Source organism: Harmonia axyridis, chromosome 2 (genome assembly GCF_914767665.1).
Source record: "Harmonia axyridis chromosome 2, icHarAxyr1.1, whole genome shotgun sequence".
Lineage (NCBI taxonomy): Eukaryota > Metazoa > Arthropoda > Insecta > Coleoptera > Coccinellidae > Harmonia > Harmonia axyridis.
This window is the reverse complement of record NC_059502.1, coordinates 32,569,008-32,584,638: the sequence shown is the minus strand read 5'-3', so window position 1 is coordinate 32,584,638 and position 15,631 is coordinate 32,569,008. Positions and strand designations below refer to the sequence as shown.

At 33.7% G+C, this 15,631-nt stretch overlaps 1 protein-coding gene across 1 annotated transcript in view; it reads left to right on the top strand.

Moving 5' to 3' along the window:
• The window catches only part of LOC123671950 (sodium-dependent serotonin transporter), a 96,360-nt gene that overhangs the window by 56,933 nt on the left and 23,796 nt on the right, over window positions 1-15,631 (top strand). The window contains exon 4 of the mRNA XM_045605859.1: window positions 2,581-2,715. Within this exon, the coding sequence (XP_045461815.1) occupies window positions 2,581-2,715 (135 nt within the window). The remainder of the gene's footprint in view (window positions 1-2,580; window positions 2,716-15,631) is intronic.

Below are 15,631 nucleotides of genomic sequence, written 5' to 3'. Positions count from 1 at the left end.
ATTTCTGGTTTTGATGGAATTTGGATGTTCGGCGGCCAGAACCCGACTGAGAAATGATCATCCTTGGTTATAGTAGGCACCGCCATCGAAAATTTTTTATACACTGCTCCACATTGGCTATGAAATGAGATACAAAATCCAAGATCTTCCATACATCTTTTCACGCCATAAGATGACGCCAGAATAATTCACATGACCGAGAAACGACATATTGTGAGATTTTTTTAAGAGAGACCATAATAACTGAATCCTCATATAGCTGATGTCCAATAATATCAAATATGTTAGCCGAAATGTTCATAACCAGGCATCGCGAGCTGTAATGGGGGAAAATGGGAAAATCATAATCATATATCCTCAGGGATAACAATTGTGATCACTATTGATGTCATTTACATATGATATGTGATTTGTTTCTCACAAATCTCGATAATCTGACAATGGGGTGCCAAGACATTTTCCTCAGAATGTCTCGAAATTGATGATAGCATCTCACAGACAAACGAATCCGTGAAAATGTCTGCAGTTTTGATGCAATATAGTACTATACGGGTAGAATATAGAAGTCCAAGTTTTGCAAGCTAACTATGAATGGAACTTCCGATATTAACCCACGAATTCTTGAAAATAATTTTTGTTTTCTATGAACTTTTTGAACTTCACACATACGAAATAATACTATCTAATATGATCGTTGGCAAAATGAATGAGTAGATCAATCAAAAACAATATAATAATGAGAGTTACATTCATAATAATAATAATAATAAACAAAAAACTTAATAAAATTATATTAGCAAACGCAAGAAATCATTTAGAATATTATGAATCGAATAGAGGGCAAAATTAATGATTTGGTAACATAAAACTATATCAACGAACATAACACAATCATCAATCATCTCAAAAATAAGAAGAAAAATCAAGCCTTTCACGCCATGTAAACTCCTATCTAACTACTCGATATTTGGTTGGGTGGATACTACCTCATCAAATGATAATATCATTGATTCATTCTGTTGGCAGCATCGAGCACATAGTTTAATAAATTAAAATTTGGATATTTGACTCATCGGTTATGGCGAGCAAAACTAAGAAAGCATAAAACGTTACCACAACCCGACGGTCCTGGCACCCGATTTGCATGTGCAATAATATCCTATAATTTTAAATTGTTTTTTGTTTCTTATCATTATTGTTATTATTATTATGAATGTAACTCTCATTATTATATTGTTATTGATTGATCTACTCATTCATTTTGCCAACGATCATATTAGATAGTATTATTTCGTATGTGTGAAGTTCAAAAAGTTCATAGAAAACAAAAATTATTTTCAAGAATTCGTGGGTTAATATCGGAAGTTCCATTCATAGTTAGCTTGCAAAACTTGGACTTCTATATTCTACCCGTATAGTACTATATTGCATCAAAACTGCAGACATTTTCACGTATTCCTTTGTCTGTGAGATGCTATCATCAATTTCGAGACATTCTGAGGAAAATGTCTTGCCTCCCATTGTCAGATTATCGAGATTTGTGAGAAACAAATCGCATATCATATGTAAATGACATCAATAGTGATCACAATTGTTATCCCTGAGGATATATGATTATGATTTTCCCATTTTCCCCCATTACAGCTCGCGATGCCTGGTTATGAACATTTCGTCTAACATATTTGATATTATTGGACATCAGCTATATGAGATTTCAGTTATTATGGTCTCTCTTAAAAAAATCTCACAATATGTCGTTTCTCGGTCATGTGAATTATTCTGGCGTCATCTTATGGCATGAAAAGATGTATGGAAGATCTTGGATTTTGTATCTCATTTCATAGCCAATGTGGAGCAGTGTATGAAAAATTATCGATGGCGGTGCTTAGGCATGATCATCCTTGGTTATATTAGTATAACCAAGGATGATCATTTCTCAGTCGGGTTCTGGCCGCCGAACATCTAAATTCTATCAAAACCAGAAATGAGAGCTCCCCGATTGATGAGCAAAAACCCCGAAAATTGCAGAAAATCCATTTTCGAAGCTCCATATCTCGAAAACTGTCCATTTTTGAGCTTTGTGGCTGAAAAAACTTCTGAACAGTTCATCAAGAACTACAACATATCAAAAATTCAGCCAAATTCACGGAAAGCCATTTCCCACACTAAACGTGCGGGGTCCTTTGGGGATATTTGTTCGCATTATTGTTTCAATCAATCCAAGATGTTCATTCTTTCTTTTGGTTTCTTAACTCTAATAATACAACAGTATGCAATTCCATGTAAAATTACAATTTAGACAATCAATTGTTGATGTTGATTTTATTGTAAAATTCTAAAAACTGGCAACTATGCTAGAAAGCATTATAGCATTTCATTGGTAACATACTTTTCTGAAGTTGAATGAAAAATCATATCGTTTTCTAAATTTTCATCAATGAAAAAATAAAAAGCTCCGCTAGTTCTCTGATTTCATACATTTCGAAGATAAAGATATGAAGTTTTTTAATTAAAATTCATTTCGCAACACCATCCCACTCTTGTATGTTCCTTTCTTCTCTGATTTCCTTTATTTTTCAGGTGCTTTTCTCATACCCTACACCATTATGCTCGTCTTTGGAGGTCTGCCACTATTTTACATGGAATTAGCTTTAGGACAATTTCATCGTAGTGGCTGCTTGACGATATGGAAAAGGATATGTCCCGCCATAAAAGGTAAATTCCAATGCTTCTTAGGCCCGCCGCTAGCTTTTCGTAGCCCTTTTGTCGTGCTTTAAAGATTATGTCGCACTACGACTACTTTGAGTTTCGTCAAAAAAAAGGATCATTAATGTTTTCTCATTATGGCAAAAAAAACTTTAAGAAGATAAAAAATTTATTTCGATTCATCAAGTACTTATTATTTTTTCACTGATGTATAAAACTATATACTTAAATATTTATATACAAAAATTTAACACTTCTTCCTTTATATTTGCGAAATCTTACGAAATCAACTTTCTTCTATCCAAACTGTCTAAAATTTCATATTAAATTGAAAATATAGCTGAATAATTTAATCTTTGCTGGAGCATTGTTGTTCTCACTAGCCCAGCTAGGGGTAGGGCTTTGAGGGTATCATATTTAAAAAACACCAACTCTCCTCATTATTTTTAAAATGATAGTTAATTTCTAATTAATTGGGAACACCTTGAATATGACTAGATAACAATGATACAATGAATTTCAAAATTAATGAAATATATTTAAATATATATGTATGAGGTCCCATCAAAAATATTAAGTCGAAAAACTCAATATCTTTGATTCGGTTAATATTCGGTTTGGCCGTCGACGTGGAAGCATGACCGGGATATCCCCATGATTTTCTGCGCTTGGGATCATTGTAATGAACTCATTTTTCGTCTCCAGTCACAATGCGATGCAGAAATCCCTTCCGTCTTTGTCTTACAAGCAACTGTTTACAAGCAAACAAATGCCGTTCAACATCTCTCGGCTTCAACTCGTACGTCACCCAATTTCCTTGTTTCTGAATCATTCCCATGACTTTTAGGCGTTTCAAAATGGCTTGTTGCGTCACTCTCAATGATCCTGCCAATTCTTGTTTCGTTTGACACGAGTCTTGATCAAGAAATGCCTCCAATTCTGCATCTTCAAAAACCTTCACCTTCCACCGCCATGCTTGTCTTCGATGTCAAAATCACTGTTCTTGAAGCGTTGAAAGTACTTTCGGCACGTTATTTCACTAATAGCGGCCTCGCCATATGTATTTGAGAGCATTCTACGACCCTCGGCCACAGATTTATTCATATCAAAGAAGAAAATCAAAACCCCCCGCAAATGACGAGAAATTGGCTCGTAAGCTGACATGTTGAATAGAGGATGCAGACACAAATCGACTAATATAATATAAGAATCTATTCTAATTTGAGGGTAGAATAATCCCCAAATCTTCAATGGTTATGTTTAGAAATGTACAATTGCTTTCAGCTTTTCGGATCTTAATCTAATCATTGTAATCATTCGATTTTCTCGAAGTAAATCTATTGAAATCACTAAATTTTTATTCTCATGCCCTGAAAGAAAAACTAGTAGGTAAAAACGAAAGATTTGTCCATTAGTGCGACAGGTCGAACTCACAACACCTTTTAATTTTTTTTTATTAATATACATTTCCCTACACAGTGGAAAGCCGCTCTTCCACCGGTTGAAATAACTTAGGAGGTCTATTTCACACCACATACTTGTGATTCAATTTATATTCACACTTGCGATCACATCTAGTGCAATTCAAACTTGAGATGTGAGTGAATATGCTCCTTCATTCCACGGAAACACTTCCAATCTTAATGATCGATCTCTTAGCATTTCTGGAGTAGTTGGAGTGATAAGGAGTTTCTCCGAGTCGATTAATTCAGTGATGCCAATGTAAAAACGACGCCGAGTCCAAAATGGGGTTGATTCGGTTTAGTGAGAGGAGTATCAGACAGCAGAAACGTTTTAGTTAAGGGTGGTAACGCATGATGGGAGCTCATGTTCGATTCATTAGTGCCTTATCTCCTGCAAACATTCATATGGATAGGTATCGGGTGGAGTATCCGGATGTGAAAGAGAGAAAGAACCGCAAGGATTGTATTATTTTCGAGTTGAGGCAATTGATACGCAAGAAGTTTTTCATTTCAAAGTTTTCCCAAGCTACATTAACTTGATACTTTTGAATGAAACCATTAACAATAGCTCCATTATTATTCATTAACATGAATACAGATTTATATTAAACCTACTTTACATGGTGATTCACGCTTGTTTCTAAGCAATTCAAATATTAAATCATCTCAATAGACAAGAATGAAACTTTTTAAGGAATTTATTTCCTTGAATAATTTAAATCATGCATATATGTTCCCTTAATGTGTTTTTGTTGAAATTACATGACCTTTCATATGGCAAAGTTTGTCGATGAGGAAATGAAGCACCCTGTTTATTATGTACATTTTTACAGTATACGTTTTGGAACATCTAAAATCCAAAAATCAAATGAAAAACTTCCTCCGATCGATATTTGTCGTCTTGATCTTTTCTTGAAAACTACAGGGCATTTCTCAAATAGAGATACAAACAAAAATGAGAGATTTTTCGGAAATATCAGAAAAAAAAGTCCTTTAAACTAGGCTCACAAATGCCTTGTTTTTGAGATAGAGGAGTTTCTTGTAGTCCTATCGTTTATCTGAACATTATACAATTTAATCGAATCTTCTTTAGCCATTTTCTATTACAGATCCAAAAAATAAGTATCAAAATAAATAATTCATGTACAACAACTACATCGACAAAACTACAAACGACCAGTTCAGCGGGAAAAAAAGCGGGTACTGTTTCAAAACAATATCACCCTGTAGATTTATAATAATAATAAATTACATATCACGTGATGTGAACTCTAAATAGTAATGACTCCGCCAAATTGCAGTTTGATTTTTTTGTAAGATTGTAAGTGAAAATGCTATAAGAAATAATCAAACTTTAACACCCTGCTTCTAGAAACCATTTATTTCTCTTAAAATTAATCGAGAAATCTCTCATTTCTCTTTATTCCTCAAATTTAGGATAAATTTGTAAAGGATCTTCATAGCTTCATAAATGATGAAACATGGTAGTGGTTTCAGAAAAATTTTCAATGTATTTTTCAAGTGTTTGGAAACAGAGAGTTATTAAAACTGAAATAAGAGTTTATGATGCATATAAACGTGGATTTCAATTGCATATGAAAGATTTTAGTGGACTTCACCAAATTGTTGAAATTTGCCTGGTTAAATAGTTAATCAGTTGAATTTTTCCATAGAAAAATAGCAATTAAAGATGATGTTATAGAAAGCAAACAAGAAATAATTGAGCTTCTAGAAAAAGATTTGAAGGACCTAACTATGAGATGAACTAGAAATGTGTATGATATTATGGAATCTCATAGAGAGTAAATAATAAATAATTAAGCTTTTAGAAAACGATTTGAAGTAACTATGAGATGAACTGGAAAATTGGCTGCAATATCTTCAAGTCACCAGTTCACATATGCAGAAGTTCTAAACAACAAAACAAACAGTAGTAATGGATCCATACCATACCTAATACTTCATTCGGATCTAAATAGAAGGAATGGTTGAATTTCAATTAAATGTAACAAAAATGTGTATTCAACAAATAAATTATAACTTTCATATGTGAAAGATTCAAAGAACCTTTTTTACGCATTCTCAGGACATGAATTCAGTACTCGCCACGAACAGTCGTTTATATTGTAATTGTAGTAATTTGAGTTATATTATGAAAAAAAAGGGTTGGCCTTATAAAGATTGTCACTTTTGGTTTTTTTGTGTCGGTTGCACCTCAGAGCAAAAAATCGTAAGCCCCATATCTCATTACCAGTTATTATGTCTGCAGAGACCTGCCACTGAGATTTTACAACTCATTTCTTGTCCAAACAATTGTTTGTTCTTTCGGGTAGGTATATTTTAGTCTTAACCTCAACCAATACAATTGTTTCAAATTAGGGAACTAATTCGTGAGACTATAATTTCAGCGTCAATGTTTCTTTTAGAATTGAACTACAACTTTCCGTCACCATTTCCTTTCCTTTGAAGAATGTTCAATTCGTGACGTTGATAGCTATCCAGAAAGAGGTAAATATTCCAAATCCGAGAAACATCTGCCGCTATTCATCCCAGTAGTATCTCCTTTTCTCTTAATAACAATAATAATAAATAATAACAAATTTCTTCGATTTTTTCGATTAAATAAACGATTCAATTGTTTGATGAATGGTACATTTCAAGAAATTTCCCTCATTGTTAATTGTCAGGGGGGATACCTTTTGTACAACGAAATAACCAGAGAGTGATTAGGAGCTATTGTCCCTCTTCCACCCAAGGGAACTATGAAGATGATAAATATAAGGCATATATTTCCTGGGATTATAGCGGGCCTGTAACAACAATCAGTAATTTTATGTTTTCTCTCTAGAATAAAAAATAAGTGAAGGCATTAGTATTAATTTCAGTAATTATCTGATTTAACATTATCAACTCTTTCTATAGAAATATGTTGATGTCAAAAAATACATCAATGAACCATTAAAAGACTAGTTCCAGGTAAATATTTTCTGCTGATTGGTCGAATAGCAATATGTTTCGTCATCCTTCACTCCTAAAATCTTTCTTTGTAATACACAGTACGTATTCTCGTACCTATTATCTGCTTAAAAATTCTAATAAACTTCGCCAATAAATTAATGCACCACTAAAAGTTAGGCAAAAAGTTAAGATACATTTTCGTCAAAACTATTTTCCGATTTGGACTTTTAATTGCAGGTACTTTTTTTCTGAACGTTAGTATGATTATATAAAATCAGAGATTTTATGCGGTTTGCGCATACAGACCCTATTTTCTAAATACCAGGTATCGCAGTTATGAGTTATAGCCTGTTTTTTTCGTAAAACTGTAGAGTGTCACAATTACATTATTAAGTTGGAATTAAATTTACACTTTAGCCTTATCTTTGAAGAATGAAGATCCAAATTTAACAACGAAAAAACGAAGCAGAATAAAAAGTAACAAGTTAAACGAAAGTATCAATAGCGAGTAGTTCCATTTCTGGCAGGAATAACTTCTAGGCAACGACGAGCCTTACTTAAAATGAGAGATTATAAAAGTTTAATGAGTCTTCTTGATGAAGGATATTTAATAAATATCAATTATTCAATTGTAAATGTCGATTTGTATAGTTATTTCAAGAGAATGACAAGAAATAAATCTATTACTACCTTCAGTAATTGCTTGCTCTGTGAATCCTTACTAGAGCAACCGTTACGTTTAGTTAGTTTGTAGTTTCTCAATTGCAATTTTTATGAAATGGATATACAAGTGGTGAGTTTGTATATTCAATAATTTTGTTGAACTATAAGGCACTGATGAGGAAAATTGTATCATTAAATACAAAAATTCCGAAAGGACGTCTGTCTTTATGTTAATTTAGCTATTCAATTTGTTAACCGTTTACTCAATTTGTACAGTTTTAGTCATTTTGAAATTTCGTTTGGTTGATTATTAAATTTGTCATTTTTAGAATTAGAATATTTTCCAAGACAAAAATAAACTAAATATATCATACAGATATATTATTGTGAAAGTTGTCAAATTATTTGATATTTTTTAAAATGAGAGACTTTATGGCATTTTGGTTAAGGTTTTAGTTGGCCATACCCTGGTAAGGATACCGACTTCTATATAATTTTTCACAACTCAAGCGGCGTGGGGCCTGGCTTGATTTTGCATCAACATAAATCGGGATGGCCTATTAGACGTTTATGAAAAATTATTAATAATTTTGAACCGAAAATTTGCATATAGATAATGATCTTTCTCCCTAAAATGTTTCAAGATCTCTACAACTTCTGGTTATACCGGAAAGAGACCACTACTTCATTATTTCAAATGGCACACCCAGTATATTATTGCATCATTAGATAGCTTTTTTGACGACAATTTTGGCAATTTACCTTGGGTAAAAACTCGACGGTTCATGAGTTAATGGAATTCTCATGAAAAAATTGTGGCGATGAGGACTCACATTTTTTGAATATTTCTGCAGAAATTTTTTTTTTCGAAAAAGCCTTTTTCATTTTCGATTCTGCAAATATGTAATATTATACACCTGTTTGCGGTCTGGACGAAAAATGTACAGGGTGTTTATCAGAAGATCATGAACTTGGACAACTCAAATTCACGATATATTTTTTATTATTTCAGTCGATTCTACATGCGTGGGGGTTATTTGAGCAAACCCCATACCTAAAATGAATACTGAAAAAACATCATTTCGGACAAGGATACTTTTTTGTCGAAGTTATCAAAAGCAAAGTCGAAAGAAATTCCAGTTAAAGCAATAATGAAATATTCAAGGCAAATCACAATCACCTATAGCTCCTTCAGTTCTACATAAACCTCTTATAAAACACTTAGATAAATGATAATTTTCTGTTAGTCAAAAATGTTCTATTCCTGTGTAATATTTTTGAGAACAACGAAGCGAGAGTTTCAATTTACTGACTTCAAACCAGAATGAATCGTTATTTCACGATGGAAGGAATAAACTCAGATAGAATTGGAAATGAGCAACACCAAGTTCAGTGTGAAAGCATTTATTTTGAGTCCACTTTGTGAAATTTGCCACAAAAGCAATGGAGTCGGTGCATAAATAACAAATAGAATAAATGCCTCTTGGGTCTACTTGATAAAGTAGTATTTGTCCTTTGCCACCTATCCATTCTATAACATTTTGTTGTTGAGTGATTAAATTTCAGATGGAAAATTATTCTACTAGAAAAGAAGAGAATTGGAGACTAAATCAATAGGTACCTCTTCGAGTTTCAGAACTGTAAGCTGCCAAATAGAAGAAACTGATTCAACATAAAAAGTCTTTCCCTGTTTTACTACGGAAATATTTCATTAGGTATCTAGAAAAAAACATTCTTAATTATACAAGATTCAAATTTTTCCCAAATTTCTGAACTTACATTCAGAGCATTCTATGGAGAATTTTATTTCTGACCATTCATTCCCTGAACAGCTCCCTCTATCATTTCGTCCGAATGTCGGTAATTTTCGAACTTTTATATGGGAATGGTATCATAAGATAATTAATCCATGGTCAAATTCAAGAATGTACGGCCCGAGGTAAGGACATAAACATTGATTCAGGCAGAATATTAAAAAAATAAGCAACTACTAAACCGAAGTTTGAAGTTTTCCAGCATTTATTCATTCATGCGTCAATTGTAACCAGGTAGATCCTATATAGAGTGGTCTCCCAGGGCAATAAATGAGCGCTCAAAAGCTTCAGACTATATGTGAGTGCTTACCTTATTTCGGTGATAATAGGCTTTTTTGAATAAAGATGCTTGTAGCTATACGCTCTATTAGTGATGAAGTCACACACCGCCATTTTGGTTCTCCTGTCAGTGTTCGGAATCCAAACAAACAAATTGTCGTTCAAATTAGTACGTTGTCGTTGAAGAAATTAGCTTATTTTGATAAATAAGATTATTTGAAGAACAATGTTATTATTAATTGATACACAGAAAGCACGAAATTAATGCCAGTAAGTTCGAACTTAAAGTTCAACTAATAAACACGGCTTTATACAAAATCTGGGGAATGATACAGGATTCAAACTTACTAGTACTAACCTCGTTCCTTCTGTCTATCAATTAATACTGAAATCTTTCCTCAAATACTCTTATTTATGAAAATAAGCCAATTCCTTCAACGACACCGTACTAATTTGAATGACAATTTATTTGTTTGGATTCCGAACACTGACAGGAGGACCTAAAATGGCGGTGTGTGACGTCACACTAATAGAGCGTATTGCTTCCTCGTTTGATAGTGGTCAGCGTAACAAAATCCCTCTGTTCGAAGATAAAGTTAACACCGTATTAGTACATCATTATTGAGGTGGTTTATTATTGAGAAATGAGTATAATGAACCAACGAAATATTCATCAAGTAAAATTTCAAATTGAAATCAGTTGTTCCCGTATCAGCGTATCTTTCAGAAACTCAAAGTGGAACTGACCGTGACCTTGAATGGGTAATTCATATTCAATTTAAATCAGGTGCTCAGATCATCAATTCCATATTCATGAATTTTTTCTACTCAGATTTACATAAAACCTTGATCGACCAATCAACTCATTGATTATGGTTTTAAATATGTGGAAGTGTCTGAAAAGAACTGAAATTCAACACAGAAATGATTTGATCGAGCAAATCACTTCGATAAAAGTTTTATGAAACCCACTATTTATCTTCTGGAATGTATTAAAAGAATGCATTCATTCTTGTCTCCAAAAAACGAAAAATAAATGAGTAGAAGTAGTCAATCTCACCAGTCTGAAATATACTCTTCAAAAGTTAGGGACAAAATTGACATAGATATATCTTCTTTTTTGAAATCGTCATTGTTTTAAGTAGCATAGTAAAGTAAGAAAAACAACAAAAACTGCCTATGTGTTATTATGTACTTAGTTACATACACACATTTCAGAACACACATGTCCGTGTGTTATTCGGAAAACTCAGAGTTTTCTAACTTTTGAAGAGCAGTATATTTATACATATAAAGGTATATCCCTACACGGTAACTCAGATTCAGTTCTGGGAATCTAATGAAGAGGCAAAAAAATGTAGTGAAAAAGACAGCTTAATTCCTACTTTGCAGATAGGCCAGCTTTTCAAGAGGATCATGAGTTATCTAATTAATTCTAACGAATTCAATTGAAATTAAAAATGTTAATCTCTCGCCACGAAGCCTAACAAATGAAAATGAAAAGTTCCCAATTATCCTCCTTGCAGCGGGCGAAATGACTCTACCAAAACAGAATTCACGTTAACAAGTATATTAATAACTGATTATAGTTTTATACTACTCGAAATAAATATGAGGAATGCAATTTTTTCAAGATATTTCATTCACAGTTTCACGAATTCTAACGAACTATCAGAATTTCAGCGATGAGGTCAGTTCAGAAAATAATTCTGCATTACGTTTTATCGACTGTAAGATTTATGCAATACCCATATATTGTTTCATTATTATTTACTGGAACTTTTTCTTTCATGCATTATTTAGTACAGCAGTCAATATCACACAGGTGGGGATTTCCCGAAACAATATCCTAGCCGATTTCCTTTACATGGTGAAAACCTCTTTACAGCATTATCCATTTCATTTTCTCGAGTATCATAGTTACGATTTGACAACCAGTTGCAAGAATGTTCATTAAAATATAATGCCGTCATTAAAATTTCAATCCTCCAATGCGAGGAGCCCATTGGCGACTTGTGACGTTTAATGGAGTATTAAAATGTTAAGGTGGCATTAAATTTTAATAAACATCCTGCAACTGGGTGACAGAATAATAAATCTAAATAGAAACATTGCAAAGTTCTCAAAATGATTTATTATTTCCTTCAATTTTTTAAATCCATAGCAAATTGTGAAATTAAAAGAGAAGCATCCATCATCATCCATCCAGGATTCGAACCTGTAGTCACGAGATAGATAGGACAATGCTTTTTCCAGTCATTGAATTTTATTAAACAAGGTGGGCCAGGGACCTTATTCTCGACAAGTGATCTTTCAAAACGTATACGTACATTCAGTGTCCAGAGCACTGAGAGCACGTATACGTTTTGAAAGATCACTTGTCGACAATACGGTCCCAGGGTCGATGGTACCCCAAACTTTACGGAGAACGAAAGGTACAATTTTATTGAAAATTTGGTTTCTTGAATAGGAACTACTGCTCTATCGATCTAGAATATTTTCAGTGCTATGGTGTTTCTGCTTATATCGAAAAGTACTAACAATTACGATATTCCAAACATAACACCTTATATAATACTACTTTTTTCGGTTTGGCGAAGTCTTTTGATTCTTTAATCAAAAGTGATTATTTATGTCTTTACTTTCTTGTCCCCATATCTAGCAATTTTCGAGTAATTGATTGACATACTTCTTTTTTTGAGCAAAACATACCTTCAATTAAACACTCATCACTTCAGTACTTGCAATATTAGAAAGCTTAATTTCGTGTATGGATTACCAACACTCCGTGTATTATTCACGTGTAAGAAATACATCCCTAATGGCCCTAATCATACAGAGTTGTTCGAAATCACAGGCTTTATCGAGGCATAAAAATTAAAAAAAGATCATTTTTTCAAATGGAATGTCCTACATCACAAAAGATGTATTGGAAGAAAATGAAATTGCCTTTTAGACGATATAACATATTCCTATACCTAAAGTGTATGGTTTTCTAATTGAAAACAAATTTTCATCCCAATGGCAATATTAAGATACATTTGTTTTAGATATCTATGAAATGTCATAGCACTTGTGAATTATGATCATTCCTGATTCCTGCTAACAAATTGACGAATGCATTCATCACTAGATTATACATAGTTCCGAGCGCATTCGCCAATTTGTAACAGGAATCTTTAATTTTAGTTTCTCATTTTCATTAATGAAAAAATTAACCCACTATGAAATTTTTGCAGTTTAAGTTAGAAATGTATATGATCCATAATAAGCCAATGATTTCAGTAGAAATCAATACTACCACCAGAACCATAGAAAATATATCGAATCGGAATATCGAAAAAACAACAATATGTTCCTTTCAACATATCCAACTAGTTTGAAATTGCTGAAAAAAAAGTTTTCAGTGACCGTCATTTTGCTACCTACTAAAAACATACGTATCATGAAAGGTGTAGCGTCAATCATTTTGACGAACCAAATGTAGCGTGAATTCGTGTGACGTCATAACGTTGATAGGTTCGGACAATAGGTTTTATTCGAGAAAACATCGTCATCACCGAACCATGAAGTGCATTGGCAATTATTCTACGTTTCAAGAACACAACATCTACATCGTTCTGTACGACTGGAATTAGTACAACAGCTTAAAAACACACCTCCTTCCTTCTTTGTGTACAATCCCTTTATTCGCACTAATTGCCACTCTTAGAATGTTTATCGTTCCATCTCAAGGGAAATTTTTCTTCTATATTCGGGTATTGTGATTTTTTCGATAGTGAATGCTGGATAATGGAACAATAAAAATAGGTATGGATTTCTCCTGAACAAAGAACGATGGAATCGTTATCTCTTTGATTGATTCGATACTTTTATTTTTTCATTGTGATGTTTATCAGCTTCGATTGGGAAGCTCATTAAAAAGTTGAAAAGGCGTTATTATCATTGTTTAGGTGTATAACGTATTCATTGAAAATGATGACGCATGTTCTTGAAATCGAGACCTTTGGTTGAACCTTGATAATTTCAAATTCTCAATAACAAGAAATATTCCGAAAATATATTTTCTACACGACCCCTATACTGGTTGTCCCTTCCTCATTTTGAGGGAGTTAATGAAGGTATTTTGAGAAGCTTTTTTGTGGTGTTTATAGGGTGGTCAGACTTCCTTGATCTCCAGAGACGGCATGCGTATGGGATTCGGAGTGATAGCCATGAAGGCTGCTTCTTTGAGTTTCCTCCGTTTTGATTTGATTTTGTATTGGTAATTAATGTATTGTATTGGTAATTAATGTATTGTATTAGTAATTAATGAAGAAATTACTTATGCTGCCGATACCGATAATGTTTTTTTGAGCTACTTCGATGCAGAAAAAAGGTAACTGTGGATTAGACAGAGTGATCATAATTAATATTCAAACATGAACAACAAATCTCTCTCTCCATCAGCCTTCCCTTATCCACTCCTGGATGTAGGCCTCTTTCATGTTCCTGGATATTGTAAGTATCCTCCCTGATACAAACGAACTCCTACAGCTGTCTCTGGCTTGAAGGCTGCGAAGTGTTCTAATTGCCCTCTTTTGCAGCCTAAAAACTCTAGATGCTTCCGATGTTCCCCCCCAAAAAACTATCCCATATGAGGCCAAAGAATGGAAATTAGAGAAATACGCTAACCTAGCTATTTCGTCAGAAGTGCACATTTTTATCCTACGAATCGAAAAAACTGCCACTGACAACTTTCGGGTTAAGACATCTATATGGGTTTTCCATACTCTCTAGATGTAGTCCGAGTAACGTGATAGAGGATACTTGTTGAGTTGCATGTGAAAGCGAAACTTGTTGAGTTTTTGAATCGTTCAATTTTAACCTATTTGCCTGAAACCATTCTTTTATCCTCTCTAACACAAAATTCTCCCTCTCACGAATCTCTTTCGGGTTTGAACCCTTAACCAACACAGAGGTATCATCAGCATACAAGGTGATCCCATAACATTCCATACTATCTGGAAAATGAGGAATAATATCGGACCCAGGACAGAATCCTGCGGCACTCCCCTACCAATGTCTCCGACAGCCGACCTTCGATCCATCCACGCAACCTGTTGCCTTCTGTTAGCCAAATACGATGATATCAGATCGAGTGATATCCCTCTAACACCATAATATTCCAGCTTCTCGAGTAAAATGTCATGATCGACGGTGTCAAAAGCCTTTGTCAAGTCGAGGCAGATCAATTCAACTATTTCATGACTATCCCAAGCATTAGTAGTCTTCTTAATAACTTCCCATATTGCCGATATGACGGATCTTCCTTTCCTGAAACCATGTTGATGTTTCGAGAAAATGTTGTTTTTATCAAAGAACCCAACCAATTTTTTCTTTATTATGATCTCAAATACTTTAGATAGAGATGGCAATATTGATATGGGTCTATAATTTTGAGGTAGGTTTATGTTTCCTCCTTTATAGATAGGAACCACTAGGGCTCTCTTCAGTTTCTTTGGAAATACTCCCTGCTCCATACATTTGTTAATAACAACTGCGAGAGGCAGGAATATTTGCTTCTTCACTTCTTCCAATATTCTCGTTGAGAAGTCGTCTATATCAGGGGTCTCTTTAGATTTGAGCAGACCTATGATGTTTTCAATTTCGCAAGCATCAGTAGGCTGAAGAAAACATGAATCTTCATTTTTTATCCTCACATTTCGCTATAATCATGTGCTGACCCATCGGTTGGTAGCACTCCGT